The following is an 18930-nucleotide window of genomic DNA, read 5'->3' as shown; positions in this document are numbered from 1 at the left end:
ACGTTATGTTACAAAGTATTGAGTTGAACTTTATTTATTGATCAAATATTTTCCACCATGATTTACAAATTAATTCTTAAAAAATCCTACAATGTGATTTCCTGGATTTTTCCCCCTCATTTCATCTCTTATTGTTAAAGTGTACCTATGATCAAAATTACAGACTGCTCTATTTATTTTAAGTAGGATAACTTGCACAATCATTGGCTGACTAAATACTTTTTGGCCCCACTGTACCAACAGTGTGAAAAATAAGTATTTGAACACCCTGCTATGTTGCAAGTTCTCCCACTTAGAAATCATGGAGGGGTCTAAAATTGTTGTCCTAGGTGCATGTCCACTGTGAGAGACATAATCTAAAACAAAATATTCAGAAATCACAATACCGTATATGATATTTTTTAACTATTTATTTATATGATACAACCGCAAATAAGGATTTGAACACCATCTATCTGACCCTCAAAGACTTGTTAGACTGCTTTCAAAATGTTCACCTCGACTCCATTTATTATCCTAAATTAGAAGCACCTTTTTGAGGTTTTTAACTGAATAAAGACGCTGGTCCACCCCATACAATTAGTAAGAACCCAACTAATAAGATGACCAAGACCAAAGAGCTGTCCAAAGACACGGCAGGCAAAACTGTACACCTTCACATGGCTGAAAAGGGCTATGGGGAAATTGCCAAGCAGCTTGGTGAAAAAAGCTCCACTTTGGATCAATTATTAGAAGAAGAAAAAAAAAGCTAAACATGACTGTCAATCTCCCTCAGACTGAGGCTCCATGCAAGATCTCACCTGGTTGGGTCTAAATGATGCTAAGAAAGGTGAGAAATCAGCCCAGAACTACATTGGAAGAGCTGGTCAATGAGCTGAAGAAAGGAGCTGGGAACACCGTTTCCAATGTTACTGTTGGTAATACACTAAGACGTCATGGTTTGAAATCATACATGGCACGAAAGTCTACCTGCTTAAACCAGCACATGTCAAGGCCTGTCTTAAGTTTGCCAGTGACCATTTGGATGATCCAGGGGAGTCATGGGAAAAAGCCATGTGGTCAGATGAGACCAAAACAGAAATTTTATGTCATAATTCCACTAACTGTGTTTGGAGGAAGAAGAATGATGAGCACCATCCCAAGAACACCATCAATACTGTGTGTAAAGCATAGCCAAGGAAGGAACACTTCATTTTAATTTTATAAGTTTTTTATCAGGCTTGCTTAATATTGTGCACAGCATACAACCATTGTTCTTATTGTTTATTGTATTTATTTATAGTATTTAATTTATTAATGAAAATATTTCTGTTGAATTTTTGAGTCTTTGTGTTTATCCTTGTGGTATCGAAAATGGTATTGAGTATCGAATATTTTCCTTAGTATTGGTATCGAGTTGAAAAGTTTAGTATCGTGACAACCCTATTTTGGATCAATTATTAGAAGAAGAAAAAAAAGCTAAACATGACTGTCAATCTCCCTCAGACTGAGGCTCCATGCAAGACCTCACCTGGTTGGGTCTAAATGATGCTAAGAAAGGTGAGAAATCAGCCCAGAACTACATTGGAGGAGCTGGTCAATGAGCTGAAAAGAGCTGGGACCACCGTTTCCAATGTTACTATTGGTAATACACTACACTAGATGTAAATGCAAACAAAGGCTACTGTACCAAATATCAACATTGATTTTCACAGGTGTTAAAATGCTTATTTACAGTTGGATCATAGAAATAAATAGTTAAAAAATCATATACTGTGATTTCTGGATTTTTATTTTGTAAATGATGTCTCTCACTGTGGACATGCACCTACAATGACAATTTTAGACCCTTCCATGATTTCTAAGACAGAGAACCTGCAAAATAACAGGGTGTTCAAATACTTATTTTCCTGCCTATATAATAGTTAAAATGAAACTGATGTAATTTCTTGCACTATTGGTTTCATCAGACAGTACTATAGTTCCACCAAATGCACTGAGAACCAACATAATGCTTACAATTTAATCCATTTAAGATCATTTGGTGTGAACTCATGGTAAATTCTTCCTTAAGATGGAATTTTAAAAAATTACATAGAATAGTAATTAAAGTAATCCAATCCTGATGCAGGTTACTAACCACTGCAGGTTAACTCAGCTCAAAAATGGCCGTAATTATCACCAAGAGCAAAAATATTTCTGATTGACTCATTTACATATAGCCAGATTAGCCAACATAGTTTTTCCAAAAATAAATAAATGCATTTGTAAGACATGATTTTTTATCAGACACAGATAACTGTGTCTGAAAAGATTACTGTGTATGTGATTATCTGAAGAAAATAAGTGAGATTAAAAAAATTCCAGTAGAACAATTATGTTAGAGAGAAAACATATTCAGAGAACTGCATTTCTTGTGTGTTGTTTTCAACCCTTTAATCCAAACAATCCCACTCTGCTAGACATCCAGGGTTAATTTTTTTAAAACTGGATATAAATTCTCATATCCTAAAGGAAAAGGTGTTCATGGCAGAATAACTCTCCCTAAAGTTAACTGAAATCAGTCAGTGTAAAGAATTGCTTAAAAGATTACAAACAACACCAGACAAGTTTTATTTTATATGTACTTATGTTCCAGCTGAAATAATGTATGACTTATCATACTTTTTATGTTGCGTGTCTAAACCAAAGTGGTCACAAAGACTTTGAGTAAACAACTGTAATCTAAGACTGGCATCTGCTGGCAGAGACACTACACTACATCCAGTCATTATATTGAACACAAAATAAGTTTCATGATGTTGTAATAAGCATAAGATTTACAAAAAGGCAGTATATCACACCAGATGGGACACAATACTAAAAATGTCAACTTAACATGAAATAATTTTTTTCATTTAAAGTATGGTAAACAAGTCCAGATACCTTGACGCATTATAACTTTTTTATTATTTTTATTATTTTTATTAGTTTAGTCTATCATGTTTTAGAGAACAGTTAACTAATCACATCTGCATGTTTTTTTTACCTTTGTGGCACCCTCAGGATCTAACACGTTGACAAGGGATATGTACTCTCGCATTGCCTGCTCCGGTTCCATGTCTCCGAGCTGCTTCCAGGCTTGCCTGCCATGTAAACACAGTGCTGCTCACAAGTCATTACTATTTCTCTTTTAGAGCTAAATGTGGAAATAAGCTTTGTGCTTTACTAACTAACATATTAAAGAAAGAGAAATAAAGTAAAAAAAAAAGAATTTAGTTATATGAATACAGTACATAAAAACTTGTGACACTAAGTGTTTTTACACAAAACACACAAGTACAAACATATATATGTTCTTAACTTTCAACAAAAAGTTAAAATTGCATTTTCATTTCAAACAAATCTGCTGTTAACTGATGAAATCTTTAGGCAGCATACCATTTTCGCTGTCCTTCAAAGTCGAAGAAGCCAGGCTTTGATGTATTGCACTTTCCTACTTTGACCTGTTAATAATGGGGGAAAGCAATTAGTCAGTGGAGTATTTGATGAAAGCTCAAATCTGTCGGCCTATTTTACCTTACAAAATTACTTTTTACTCTTTTTTTTTTTAGAGGTTTTGAACATTTGTTTTCCTGTTACAACATGGTAACATACAAAATTACAACAATTAAACAATGTTTTATTTGATTTTATTTTATATATGACAGACTAACAAAAACTAACATCTGATTGGTGTTTAATGCATGTTTTTATCCATCTAAACCAAGAGGCCTAAGGCCAGACAAGTATAAACCAGGGAAGCATCATAGAGATGATCTTCCTAATTCTGGAAGACAGGCAAGGATCTGCAGTTAAGGTTGGATACTTTCTACTTTAGATACTTGGTTACTTTCTTATCACAACTACAAATCATTGAATTTATAGTTGGGTTTTACATTTAAAGAGGAGTGGCAAGATTAAAACCTAGTTTAAATAAAGTAGTAAACAGAATAGTTTTCCCTTTGCATCAGTCAATTTAGAGACCACAGCAAATTGGCAATTAGATGCTGTAGCTATATCGAAAAATGAACGTCCTTTTGCCTTTTTGGCCTCAACACGGTCCCCAAGGTGAACATGGTGGCAGACTGGCAGCATCATCGTGGGGAGACTTTTATTCAGCAGGGGCACAAAAGCTGGTCACAGTTTGGGCTTTATTGGAGGCTGACTGAAGGTATATACATGGAAAGACTGAAAATAAACTGTCAATGGCTGAAAAGGAGATGAAATTTCACAGATCCCTTGAATTACAAAAAGGACAAGAATCCAGGAGTCTTTTGGTTGTATTGCTAAGAAGTAGAGCACTATTGCCTAAAGCCACAAGGTGTCACCACCTACATCCAACACACTCCTTTTCTTTGCCAGTGAAATCTTATTTGATTTCTCCGACTCACCTGTTTATAGCGGGCATACAGGTACAGTAGCTGGTCCCTGCTGGCTATCTGTAGGAGATCCTTCACACGATCGGCTGCGGACTCAAACTCAAGCTCCAGCTCCTCTCCCTCCAACTGCTCTCCCATCTCCATTGCGCTGCAGTCAAACTTATTCAACCCCAAGTCCGAATCAGAGTCCGAGCCCGCTCCACCGAGAGGCTCCCCCGTATCTGGCCGCGCTGGATCCGTACCTGAGCCCGTCGCAGTGTCCGGAGAGGATGACGGGGAACCAGAGGCCATTGTTATTGCTTAACGACGAATAGTTTCAGTCGAATAGACGGCTGTTCCTTGCGATGCGTTATCGGCAAACGCAGAGCAGCTGCAAACTAAAATCGGCGAAGTGTTTAAACGGTTATTTAAAATAATAATTACTGTTAAAATTCCCTAACAGTCGGATTTGTTTCGACTATTGGTCCGTCTCAAGTACTATCATCAAAAGGCGCCGGGTAAAACAACGGCTACTGAGAATTGGTTCCACTTTCTCATGCCGAACTAGGGAACGTTCAGTTGGTAAGAAATAAATGTTAGAAGTAGTAATAAAATTCTTGCCTTTGTTTTTTTGTAATTCATTGAATAAGAAACTATATATTGGATCTCTTTTTTTATATAGGGTTATTGTTTAGACGCCACGCATTACCAGAAAACAAAACGATTGATACATGTAATGTTAAACGACTGTGGACGTTAGAAACGTTAGAAATCATACTTATTTTCTATGAAGAAATTAAAACTTTTTTTATTATTATTATATTTTAACCACGTTCTAAATATGCACCAGTTAACCGGTGCTACAAACTTTATTTTATTTTGACGTTATACCAAGCTGACTAAACCGTTATGCAGACTGAACTAGCTGTTCAAACAACTTTGTTCGATTTGGCTAATAATAAAATAGCCAACACCAAGACAATATAACTTATAACTCTTTTAAAATAAAACTTATTAAACATAGATTTAAGGCTTTGGTTTTGGTCCTCTCCATAAAGCCTCGAACTAAACGTTATTTCTGACATTTTGAATTGAAAAAGCTTCCTAGGTGGGGAGCGAAACGTCTTCAAACATGGAAACAAAGTCCACTGGATTGTTTTTTAACTTTTTTTTTAATGATCAAAATCATCATTCGCCCAAAACTCTATTTGAACGCGGATACAAGTTGGATAAATTAGTTATTTAGTATTTATTATAAAAACCCAATAAAGTTACTATTCAAATTTGTCTTCGTCGTGTTTTTCAATAATCGTTTATGTAGGGACAACGTACGTCCAGCAGAGGGTGCTATTGGAGCAAGTATAGCCGCCTAAGTTTGGAACAGCTGTCCCTGTCTGAGCTAATGGCTCAGTAGGCGTTTAGTCTAAAATATTAAAGATATACTCAAGTTGTCCTAAAATCATGTAAAAGAAATGAAACAAATGTAATAAATTTATTATGTAAACCAATAAAAGTTAGTTAAAACTATAAAATGTTTGTAGTCATTAGACCATGATAACCATTAACTAAAAATATCACTGTTTGTAGATATCAGGATATGGATTTGAAACAAATAAACAAACAAACAAACAAAACAAAAAACCCCAAAAAACTAAAAGAGAAAACCTAATATTATCTAACTGATGAAACAGTGAAGTCAATATTTTCCCCAAAGCCAAATAAGCTAAATACTATTATTGCTATTATAAATACTATTATCCATCCATCCATTCATTTTCTGTCATGCTTATCCCAAGCAGGATTGTGAGGGGTGCTGGTGCCTATCTCCAGCTGTCTTAAGGCGAGAGGCGGGGTACACCCTGGACAGATCGCCAGTCTATCGCAGGTACTATTATAAATAATAGTATTACTGCTATATTAATTGTATTAAAAACATTTATTTATTGTTATTTTGAGTTTGACACAGAAACGCTATAACATTTTTTTTAAATTCATATCCTTCCGATTATTATACTAACCTTTTTCCATGTTTTTAATAGAGGGATAAAGTTTAGAAACTAAAGTTAGCTGGTAAATTAGTTTTGCTGGGTACTTGCAATCGGCCAAGTAAAAAACTTACAGTTTGCATCTTGCTGACTAAACTATGGTTTTAGAAATGAGTTTGCAATTAAGGCTCCCTTAGCTTACATACCAAAAATCTCTGGGTTTATGGTTACCCAAAATGTTGTCAAACAAGCAAACATGCACGTCCTGTTAGAAAGGTGATATTTTATGGGCCTATTTCCAGCAACATGTGGGGGGCGGGCATTATTGCACTATTCTGTTGCTCATAATGATCCCTAAAACTTCAACACTTAGGCAGTGTGTCTTGTATCTCATCAGAATATTTCTAAACCACAGGGGCAAATAATATATATGAAGGGTGCAATAAAAAATGTGGCTTACTCTACAATAAAGACATTTTTGAAAAAAAAAAAAAAAAAAAAAAAGGCACCCAAGCGATAGTTAAAGGTGGAAACTACTTCAGAAAAGAAAATCCTGCAGGCTATCAAACGTAAGGAAATCAAGTTGATTTCATCGAGTCATCAACTTCACAGGATTCGCTCCTCTTGGACCAGCATCTAGTGACAGAAGACATTGTCCTATGGGAGTCTTAAATAGACATACTTTTTTATGTCACTATATGAAGAATATATATTATTGAGAAAAAGTTCTCCCCAAATAGGCAGTTAAATACAGTGAATAAACGTCATCAAGTCACCTAAAAAATGAATTAACTTTTTCATTGCAGATCCCTTTTTCTAAAATCCAATATTAAATTAGGAAAAATGAGAGCATAACCATAATTATAACCATATTTTTTTTTTTTTGCTGCTTTCCCCTTCATTACTTTTCTTTCTTTTGCCGTATAAGACAAAACTGAAATTTGTTTTGCAGCATGATAGAAACTTTTTAACAAGGCAAATAAAGGCATGTTTGTCATCCTGTTCTTGTGGAGCTTTATAATGGTCTAAAAACAATGACTCAAAACTGCAATTTATTGCTACAAATAAATTGGGACTCCGGTAGCAGACTCTGCCTTTACCATCAGTTTTTTTTTTTTAACAATAGACAATGAGATAAGTCAGGTATAGGAAAACAAGCCTAGAACTCTGTATGGCCATTCCTGCATTTAGGGGAAATGTGAGCTTCTCTAATTTTAGCTCAGAAGTTCAGCCTTTAGAATAAAAAATAACAAGATGAAGTGAGTTGGACAGCATACATTTTTTTAATAACCAGAGAGTGCACGCTTAGTGAATAAACTCTGCAGTAGAAGGTAATGTTTTTTACCTGGCTTTGATCTTTAATAATAATTATAGAGATCTTAACAGGTGTCCAAGGGCGTCAGTAAAAGACTAGCACTTTAGCTGTAGAGCAGAGGTATAGCCAGAACATATTTATAAAGGTGGCCAGGCAATAGCCAATGTACACTGAGGGGTGGACAAAAGTGGATAGGTGCCAGAACCTCAGGGTCAATCTACACTGTTCCAACAGGAACAAGCACAACATCCATATTTCTAAATAAAGGCAAACTATAGTTTCCTACAGCCTTTGCTAACAAATAGATGGATATATTTAAACATCCGTCTAGATAAAAGTTATATAGGATAAAATTCTTTGAGGTTTGAGTTCTGGAACGAACATCTTTTCCATTGTCATTACTTACCTACTTTTATCAATATCATTCTACATTAAATTGATATTTACAAGTACTAATATCTACATAAATTGATAATTTAATAGGTTTTTATTACAATATAATTTACAGTATATTTGATTCAGTGAAGACTCTTAGATGACTTGCAGACACACATCATTTTCTTTTTATGGCATATAACACAAAATCTAGTTCTGAAAGAGCATGAATTCTGTATTTATCATATTTAATGTTGGTATATTGATGTGCATAATTAACCACAGTGTTTTTGTTGTCAGGCATGGGCAGTTCTAGACAGGGGCCAACGGGGGCAAGTGCCCCTGTAGATCATGTCCTGGCCCCTGTTATGGCCCCATTACTGAAGACATAATACTCAAAGAAATTCCAATGATGATCTGCGCTGGAACAGACATGGTTACTGATAGGTCCTTTGGATCTATTTCATTTTTGTTCTTTACAAATTCTGTTTTTTCTAATTATTTTAAAGAAATAAGGTGATAGCTTCAGGTATTGAGAAAGGATCCCAGTTTACTTCTGCTAAATGTTTTTTTTTTTTTTCAAAACAAATTGCTCAAATTTTTACAGCTGAATATATCAGTTTTTTGTTGAGTTCTAAATCAGATTTTATAGAAAACTGTAATTTTACCTTAAATTAAGTAAAAAAATATGTTAAATTTCTAAATTATGAATGTATGTTGAGCTAATAAGGCATAGTATTTCGATTAAACCTAATTGAATAAAAATTTGACTTCATGCAGCTATCTTAATATATTTCAATCCCTGGCCCTGTTTTTTATTTGATGCTTTTCTGTGCCCCCATGCAAACACACTGGTCCCCTCCTGGCCCCCTAGTACATTTGGTTTAGAACCGCCACTGTTGACAAGTAATTGTTAATAAATATAAAATTAAAATGTTTTGAATATTCTACTTGAGAGAAAAAAATGGTAGGAGTGGGCAATGATTGGCTTAGGGTGACTATGGCTACCCCTGGCCCCCCCATCTAGCTCCGCCCCTGCTGTAAAGTAACTTATTTTCTATTTTATTTAACTTTTTATTATGATTTTTATTATTATTATTATTTTTACAGAAACCCAACAACAAGACCCTTCGGACTGAAACATGCTTCCTCAGTCATAATAATAAACAGATTTTAAGGAGGAAAGGAGCAGTTTATCTGGAGCAGCAACAGTTATCAGGGGTCCCAACAGCGCCCTGTGCCAGAGCGCCCCCTGCTGGCGCAACCACGTCATTACTGTTAGGTGCATGGCCGTAAGCAATGTCCCCAGAGCGGCCCAGGGAGGGACCGAGCAAAGTCACTGAGCCACCTTCTCGCTGTGCCGCCGTGAACAGCTGTTGTACAGCGGCCGCTGCTTGGCTCCCTGTAAAGTAGCATGCGGGACGGGAGCAGCTGGGAGCGGGACGAGCCCAGAGTGGAGTGAGAAGGAGCGGAGAGGACAGAGCTGCGCTTCCGCACCGCATGTTCAGCCAGCAAGTTGCCTGACAGAACAAAAGTCGCGTCGACGGGGAAAGGGGGACAGACGCTCTCGGATTTACCAGAGGTTTTGTGGGACACTTGTTTGGACAAAATGAAATTCGCGGAGCATCTATCGTCTCATATCACCCCAGAGTGGAGGAAACAATATCTTCTATATGAGGTAGAGTCGAATATAAACAAATATGGGTTTATTTTATGTCTTCAAAAGAACTGTAGGATAACTGAACATCCGGATTTTTAAATCCGTAAAAAAAAAACATCCTGAAGTATATAAAATAAAAAATATATATATAAAATATATACAAATGCACCTTTAAAGTTTAGCCTTCACTTGGGGGCAATAAAAGACGGGAAAGATAAGAGATATCCTATTGTTTATGGAGGAGGAATGGACTGCGGTTAGGAGCCAAAGGGAGCATTTATTAGTGGTAGCTGGTAAAACATCTGCAATTAACAATTTAGCTTCTTAATTTTTATGAACTAATATCTTTATTTATTTGAGTCATTCTTTGCATTATGTTTGTGCAAGCAGTAAGATAAATCAAAAAGAAAAACTGTTATACTTTAATTTATTTCACAATTTATTCATTAATTATGTTGTCTAGGTACTGTGTTCTGGTGCCCCCCTTAATTTATTAGTTTTATTATTTTTGGTGTGTTTTTTCTCCCCCCAATATATTTAGTCTCAACTTGATATTATAGAGAATGTCTCTAAACAATGCAGAAAAAAATGGCTTTCCTTATGGAACCTTAAAGGTTGACTTTTTGTTCATCAAAATATTGATGGTATTTGTAAATTTGAAGAATTTATAGTTCTATTTAATTTTGTTTTATCTTAAACAGAAAAAAATATATATGATTTTTTTTTCTATTTAACATAGCTTTTTATTTTTGTTGCATTTAAGCAATAATGGTTGTCTCTGTAATACCACCTGTATTAGTTGATCAACAGGATAACCTGTCTTGTCAGCAATGTCTGCAGATTTAAAGAGCTAGATCTTTGTTTTCTACACAAGCTCTTTGTTAAGGGGATGTACAGGACTTGAGGAGCATGTTATTTTTTTCACAGCCTACTTCTAAGCGGAGAAGCCCTGCTGCAGACATGCTGCTCAGTTCCATTGAGTTCAATGAATTATAGACAAAGACCCTGTTCTCATCACCCTGAACAACCTACAACCCGTACCCAACAGAAAGTCTCTGTGGCAGTGTTATTTTGGTATCCATGCTCTGGATATTAATATTAAGTTTGAAAGTCGCCACAGTAGGCATGGCGAGCTCTCTATCTTCAGGCAAAATGATATGCTGCCATGTTTGTGCGATAAATAGATCTTGAGATACTCCTCTAAAAGCATTTATAAAAAAAAGCAATTTATCAGCAAATGTAGTAGGAGGAGGTTATTCCTGACAAAGAGTTATATTAAAACATGGTTACTAATTTACGCACATGCACTCAAAGGCTTCATCTACATGTTTGCATAGAAGCAGACCAAGCATGGGGACAGATGCATGGCCATACCAGCCATTTTACACCTCCAGTATTTGCCAAAGCGCTCACTGACCTATCATGGATGATGATACATTCTCTCTGTCTTTAATGCTTATTTTTTATTTCATAAGATGTTCGAATTTTGTTTACATAGTTTTATTATATGTAAGCTAAATATCCACGGGCTTTGCACACATCTTAGTGATTAATATTTTATTTTTTCTTGTTAATAGTTAAATAAGAAAGATGCCTCAAAGTGCTTTCGGTTCTTTTTATCATATAAGAAAAAAAGACTTTGTACCGTGTTTGTGCCTCTGCAGAGGAATTCAGTCTTTGTCTGACCTGTAAACACCATCAGCACCTGAGTGGGAGGAACAGCTCCATCACTGCTGTGTACAGAACATGGATGTTTTAATCAAATAATTCAACGCACCTTGAAAATAAATATATTTGTTCAAACAAGCGGATAAAGACATGGATTGAAGAGCTTTTCTTCAATTATGGAGCAATGATGGGTAAAGGTTTAGAAAGCTGAATCTCTACATGGGCGTTGAAGCATATAATGACATTTGTATTCTCATGTAGTAAACATAATTACTCCGGTTCGGTTGTGAGCTTTAGATTTCACCCCAACATTCTTTCCTTAAAACCCCCCAAAAAACAGGTGTTTTTGTTAGTGCACGATGCTGACAAGTTACACCGGTTTATCTCATTGTGTCTTTGAAATATTCCAACTTTCCAAATTAAAATTAAATATAGTTTTAGGTGGTATTATTTCTTTTTGTCTGCTGTCGTTGATTGCCCATTGTTCCCTCTTCTTCTTCCTTTGTCTGCTCCATTGTGTGGAAAAAATGTACACAGTCGGGGTAGATTGGTCAGTCCGTTTCTATGCAGATTAGAAAAATGCGGCAAACTGAGTGTTCTAGCAAAGAATGCTTTGAGTTGGTGGCCACTTCATTCAAAGGTGGGAACATTGACAAGCTGATTGAGCGACGGAATAATTAGGTGTGAGCTTTATCCTGTGGGATTGTTGGTATAAACCTATATGTTAAGCAGTTGTTTGTTATGTAGGGGCATGTCCTGCCATCTCTAGAGGATCGTCCAGAAAGGCAGTGGATGTATATAGATGAGAGGCATTTTTTAACATGGTCTGAAAAAAAAAAAAGTTATACTTTTCTACTTAATTCCAGCATGGAAGGTAAAATTAGCGGCAACAGTTGAATAGAGATTTGTTTTGCTTAACGGTGCTGCACACTGTGAGAAAAAGCATGAGAGAAAGACATGTAGGTATTTCTGTGCGTGGGCGAGACAACAAGGTCTACTTATGCTTTGGGATGTTCAGTTCAATTACTCCTGAAAACCCAATGAGGAGGAGGAAAGGAGATCATGACTCCAGATTATAATGTTAAAACAAAATGACCAGCTTGATTTCAGCTACACATGGATGTGATTTCAGAGGTCGGCCATTGTACCTTGTCTTTATCTTAATTAGTTTGATTGTTGTCGTGTGGGCCCAGTTAACAACTACATAAATCACATAGTCTAAGCACTGAGTGTTTTTCATATGCAAAATACTACAGTATCATTATTATGTGTACAACATGCATGGCATGGCAACTGCTGTGAGTCCCCCCCCCCCCTGAAATATCTCCTCCTCTTTCCCATCCTCACCTAGTCGTTCCTCCCCCACTGGGAAGACATCTGGTCCCTTACCAGGCCTGCCCTCTGCTCTCCTCCTCCCTTCCTCTCTGCCTCTCCTCCCATCCACTCCACTCCTCTTAATGTACAGATCCACTTAGACATGGAGCTGCTGTTTTAAGTGATCCATTGGTTTTCTGTTTGAGCCACGGATCTCTTCATGCCTTGAAAGGGTCACTTGCATGTGATTATATAGCTGTCTGGCATGGAGATGTGTTGGTCAGTATAATTCAACACATTGCTTTTTTTTTTTAAGGATTTGGAAAGATTTAGTTCTGAAGAAGGGGTTTAATTTTACCAGTGAAATTTTATTTATTGTTTAGTTTTAAGTGTGCAACATTTCTACACACATTTAAAAGCTGGTCATTATTTTACACTGTGAATAGGCTTAAGAAATGTCCCCAAATATAAACTACATAGTTTGCTCTCCAGATTTATATCAGAATATCCTGTCCTCCCATTGGTTTCTATTTTCTAGTTTTTATCCAACCTTCAGAATTCTCAAATGTTCAACCCGACTCAAACCAGCTAGTGTTGCTTTCTGCAGTTATTTTGTAGGGGACATTAGTATCAGTTATCATTGAGCCTGATGCTAATGTTTATGAGTGGTGCCCACCCACACAAAGGATTCCCCATAGCACTTCCTCACTGCTTTTTTGTAAAAAATAAAATAATTATCTTGGACAGAGATAAAGAGCAGATACTGCTTCACTTATTTGAAGAACTTAAAAAAAAATTTTTCTGTACCTCTTCATCACATAAATAAAGCCTTAGTTAATTACTACATGAAAAGTACTTTCAGAGCTTTTACTGTTAAGCAAACATTGTTTTTTCTTCTTCTTGTAATTCAGCCTAGTCTTCTGGTCGTAGAAAGTTCTGTCCGTATTGTGTCCATTTTTTTTTTTTATCGGATTTTTAAAGTATTTATAAAACTCTTCAACTCTTTCAAACTCTATTAAGTTATTTTATGAGGTGTTTGTCACAGGTCTAGTGCTTCGTTTTTCATAGGAACGATGGAACAGTGTTTTTGGCTACAACAGATATTAAAAGTTCTCTCCCTGTCCATGTCAGTGGTTTTTGGTGTCATTATGTCAATTTTAAAGACACATTTTTATTTATAACGCATGATTAGAATTTGAGACAGAGCAGGAGAAAAAAAACACTTTTACCAGAAGATATCTGCACATATGTGTTAAGTTAGTGACTATAAATGTAATACCAACAGTTATGAACTGGATTTGCCTGAAAGTTATTATTCTTTTGATTGAATTTGGCTAAATGGTTCAAGTTTATTTGCATCTAACTGTATGATTGGACTGCGTTTATTCAGGACTGAATTGGATTTTGTATGTGTGATGTAAATATGGCCTGTTCAGTAGCGGTTCTGGTCCAAGTTTATCAGAAGGGCAAGGGTGGGGTCAGAGGTTTTTCATATTCGTACGAAACAAAAAATTAAACACAAACATCAGGAAATATTTAATCGTTTAATATTTTGAGGGATCCAAAGAGCCACTTGTGGCACTTAATCTAGTAGAGAGTAGTAGAAGAGTAGTGATATTTGATATAGCTAAAGTGCACCTTAATTTTAAATCATTCTTTAAAAGAGAAAGCCAAAAGTTGAACTCCTCTCAGCCAGTAGTAGCACATTTGTGCTTGCCTACTCCTGTTCCAACCTTCCATTGTACGGTCTAAACCAGTGGTCTCCAACCCTGGTCCTCAAGATCTACTGTCCTACAGATTTTAGATGCATCCCTGCTTCAACACAGCTGAATCAAATGATTGATTACCTTTTCAAGCCATTCATTTGATTCAGCTGTGTTGAAGCAGGGATGCACCTAAAACCTGTAGGACAGTAGATCTTGAGGACCAGGGTTGGAGACCACTGGTCTAAACTGATCGATTTGATGAAAAATTGGTAGCTATAAAAATGTAAAGTGGTTGAAGCAATCAGTCAGTTACGTTTCCGTGCCTAGCATATATCATCTTAAAAAATGGATTACATATTTATATATGTAAAATGGGCAAAAACCACTTTTCTAGTGGGACTGGCCCCTGTTGGCCCCTGCCTAGAACCACCTATAGGCTTCTTTGTCTTATCACATGTTTGATGAATGGATTAATGAAACAAATTGAAATCTGTAATATAAAAATGACGTCTACACCTTGCAAACACAAATTCAGATTCCCTATGGGTTTTTTATTTTATTTGCAGCCACTCATTTTAACTTTCATGTCTTCACCAGGCCTTCAAGGATATGCTGTATGCAGCCCAGGACCAAGCCCCATCCATAGAAGGTAAGGATCCTCACTGTTTAGGTAAACAAACCCAGACATACAGATGGACAGATACAGTCTCAGACACTTAGATGCCCCCTGTTTGGGCATCCCCAGAATAACAACCCTTCATCTGCTAAAAATAGGTTTGAATTACTGCTAACTTGTTGCCACACTCTCCACAGTGTGACTCAACAAGACCATAGCCAATTATTATATCATCACTGTCCTTTTTACTTCCTTGATTATGTTTACTGCTTAAATTAACAGATAACAACACACAAAGAGAGCGAAATCAGCTGACTGGTTGATTGGTAAAGTCCTGGTTACATCTGTTTTAAAGTTGATTTAAGTATTCATGAGAAACTAAAAGGGTTTGTCTGAAATGTTTTCCTCTAAAGCAGTTAAAACATCCTGAGTTGTCTGTAGCCTGCTGACTGCAGCTTCTAACAGAGCAAAGATAAGAAAGGGCACTGGCTATAATTATTCTGTGCCATTAGACTGCTAGCAATGTGTACTGAGGGAAAGAATTCAAACCATTTGCTTTTTATGTCAGATGGCTGTTTGTAGTGGTAAACAACTTTCTTTAGTTGCAGGGTGAAGGTTTACTTTATGACGACACGCAGAACTGCCTGTGGCTGCAAGCGTGTGTCCAGATCCAGTTTAAAACAAACAGTACTTGACCTATATGTGGCAGCCCAAACAGGAGTTCTGCTATCTATGTTAGATAAAAGAGTGTGGTCGGCTAGATATTTCATAGCTTGTCACAGAACTGCAGGTTGCAGAGCTCAGTTCCCACTAAGTGGACCTGATGTAAATGGGAGCACGATGTGACTCTCTCCATAAGCACTGAAAATGTAACATACCCAGACTGAGCATGTGAGGATGAGCGAGCTGTCTGCTTGTGTGAAAACTGGAGTGTGAGCCAGCTCCATAAACTGAAATCTGTTTCATACATTTGCTCATTTGGATTGATACAGAAATAAGATGGAGCTAGTTGGGTGTCAATAGGAGATTACCCGATTTTAAAAAAAGTGCCGGTGTGCATATTTTTTTTTAGCTTTTCTTAAATTAAAAACAGAATTTATGTCTAGAAATACAAAAAACCACACATATAAGGCATGTCTTTCCTTTTACTGGTGACTTTAGGGGCTGCAGGGCAGGCTCAGTGTGTATGATAAAGCATTTCCTGTTTTTTATAAACTGTACTCATAGCTCACTTTGTCTGTGACAGCTTAACATGCCTTAGTGGAACATTTTGATAGAAAAGGCCAGAAATGATTAATCAGCAGAGAATCATAATGTATTATTCACAGTGGGGTTTTTATAGCATTTCCACATTTCCCTGCTCAATCAAATTGATTAATATTCATATCACACATTGGAACAGACTATGTCTGCATAGACATTAATATTCAAGTTGCACTGATTGTATTCTGAGGGCTAACAATTGTTGAAATGTTCTATTGTTGATTAGTATCAGTTGCTAATCAGTTTGAATATATCTTTGAGCATTACTAAATGTAATCCCTTTTCAGATTAATTATTGGTCCTCATCTTAAAGAGAATAACTAAACTGCAGCAGCCATGTTATGGAAACAAAGCAGAGGCCAAAAAAATAACAAAATCAAAGTTATTTTTAGTGACTTTTAGTATTAGATAAAATATGTCTGCTAGGATATTGGATAATTATTCTTTGTTTTTGTATGGTGAGGGGAAACAGAGAAACAGAGTCTGTAATATAGGCAACAGCAGAAACAAATGGCATTATTGAGCCTTCAGATATACATTCTCCTGTGCCTGGGTTTGTTTCCCCCTCAGAGGAGAAATAAGATCAGCAGGTGTTATTAAATATAGGCTGACTGCAGCGCTTTCTCTTCATATCTGTTCAATTAGATTACATTTAAACCAGGGAAAACCAGTCGATTTTATTAATACTTTTTACTTTTGTATTAAACCAGTTTGCAATAAAGGTGGCACGTGGGAGGCTTAACTTTAAAATCAAGATTTTGTCTTTCATGTTGTTTAACCACCACACGCTGCTTTAACTGTTTTATAATAACACTGTGCTTAAAGAACCATAGATACCTTTTATGGTCATTTTGTATACAAAGAATGTATACAAAACAAAATTTTGTTTTGTACAGCTTTCAGACATTGAATGAGCAGCAGCTTTGCAGTGAAATGAACATTGCCATTCCATAAAGTGCAGCAGTGATCAAACGTAAACAGAGTGCATGCATGCAGAGCACAACAAGCATGTTAAAATATTTTATTATTAATAATAGAATTTTTTGTCTTTTGTCAATTTTTCTGATTTGAGGAATCAGAATCTTTTTCTGAATTTGATTAAATGGACAGGCCTTTTTTGATAACACACTTTATCCATCCATCCATCCATCCATCCATCCATCCATCCATCCATCCATCCATCCATCCATCCATCCATCCATCCATCCATCCATCCATCCATCCATCCATCCATCCATCCATCCATCCATCCATCCATCCATCCATCCATACACAGATCAGTATGCATGGGAAGCCCCAAAAAACAATCTACCTTTGATAAGGCATTTGATAATCAACACAAACGAAAACGTCTAAGATTTACCGATTGCATTTTCACTACATAATTATGAGGATTCGATTTTTGAATGTTTTCCTATTTTCCTCTCCTTCTTTTTCTTATTCTAGTCGTTTCACATGCTTCAACATTTTTGTATTCAGATAGTATATGGTTGGCCTGAGGGAGACAGTTTATTGAATTATAACAACTTGCTCACCCACACCGTTCCCTTACTGGACACCCTGCTGCAACTGATTAAGATGTGAGTGGTGCAGTAGTCTGTGAGTGCTTCGAAAGCACATTTCAAGGCCTCTATCCAGATATTATTTTACTGTTAAGAGACAGGCATGGCAAGGCTGCACTATTTGGAAAATACTGACCACCATGACTGCTGTCAGTCCTTTCAGGAAAATAACAGAAAATCACTTCCCAGTAAAGTTCTTAGCAATTGAGTTTTAGCAACATTTACTTACAGTAATTAAGATGCAGTATCTTATTTGAAGCAGTTAACCACTGAATGACCCTTTAACCCCAATGCCTCATTCTTAATCAGTGCATTTCCTTGGTCCATGTATAGATGTAATTAAAGCACACCTGTCCATCCTCTGAGTACCAGTGGAAAACAACAGAGAACAGCCGGCTGTCCTTCTCTATCCGTACAAATGAGTTATTCCAGTGTATAACTTAATAAGCCAGACTGCCACAGAGATAAAGGGGATGTGATATTAAATATAAAGCTTTAATGTGAATCCGTGTTTTGTAAAAGTGTGAAACAGTATCTGCTGCAATGGTCATATGTTGAGAGATGTACGCTGCCTTTTGTAATGAAGCCATTCATTTTGCACTTCATTCATTCATTCATTGACTGAGCCTGTGTTTATACCACAACCCTGTTAATGGCTAGTCCATTGTTTTGATGTTATCTTTGTGAGGCTGTGCTTCTTTGTTGAACAGTGGATTCGATTATTATTGATGGTTCTGGGTAATAGTCTTTGAAAGTGAGCCAAAAAGTGTAGCTATTAAGCTACATTTTAGGGAAACAGCTGAAGAATTTTACTTCTATTTACAAGCACTGCATATCAACAATAAATGAATCAACCCAGAAACAAACCAGTTTAAAATTTCAGATGGAAATTCAAATCTTAAGGTGACTTTTGTATATCAAGGATATTTTTTATTGTCTTTAAACTATTTTTTTATACTTTTATCTCACCTATTAGAGAAAAAACAAAGCCTTTATCTACCTTATGTTTTAATAACGTTTTAGTCAAAGCAAGGTTTTCTATCCTATGATCAACAGCTATGCAAACTGTAACCATGAAAATGATAAATCACAAATTATATAGTTTTTG

General features: G+C 36.2%; 2 protein-coding genes across 3 annotated transcripts in view; one reads left to right on the top strand and one right to left on the bottom strand.

Annotated features, from left to right (window-relative positions):
• The window catches only part of acbd6 (acyl-CoA binding domain containing 6), a 48158-nt gene extending 43287 nt beyond the window's left edge, over nucleotides 1-4871 (bottom strand). For both annotated transcript variants that reach the window (XM_038288626.1, XM_038288627.1), the window contains exons 1-3: nucleotides 4392-4871; nucleotides 3400-3464; nucleotides 3008-3104 (exon numbers count right to left, since the gene is read on the bottom strand). In XM_038288626.1, the coding sequence (XP_038144554.1) occupies nucleotides 3008-3104; nucleotides 3400-3464; nucleotides 4392-4670 (441 nt within the window). In that variant the 5' untranslated portion in view covers nucleotides 4671-4871. The remainder of the gene's footprint in view (nucleotides 1-3007; nucleotides 3105-3399; nucleotides 3465-4391) is intronic.
• A 4433-nt stretch (nucleotides 4872-9304) lies between these two features.
• Nucleotides 9305-18930, top strand: part of xpr1a (xenotropic and polytropic retrovirus receptor 1a) — an 86883-nt gene continuing 77257 nt past the window's right edge. Inside the window, exons 1-2 of the mRNA XM_038288586.1 lie at nucleotides 9305-9711; nucleotides 14979-15030. Coding sequence (XP_038144514.1) covers nucleotides 9643-9711; nucleotides 14979-15030 — 121 coding nt within the window. The 5' untranslated portion in view covers nucleotides 9305-9642. The remainder of the gene's footprint in view (nucleotides 9712-14978; nucleotides 15031-18930) is intronic.

This window comes from Cyprinodon tularosa, unplaced genomic scaffold (assembly GCF_016077235.1).
Source record: "Cyprinodon tularosa strain WSP-4 unplaced genomic scaffold, ASM1607723v1 ctg259, whole genome shotgun sequence".
In the NCBI taxonomy this organism is placed as follows: Eukaryota; Metazoa; Chordata; class Actinopteri; order Cyprinodontiformes; family Cyprinodontidae; genus Cyprinodon; species Cyprinodon tularosa.
Note: the sequence above shows the minus strand (reverse complement) of the source record. Positions and strands in the feature narration are given on the sequence as shown.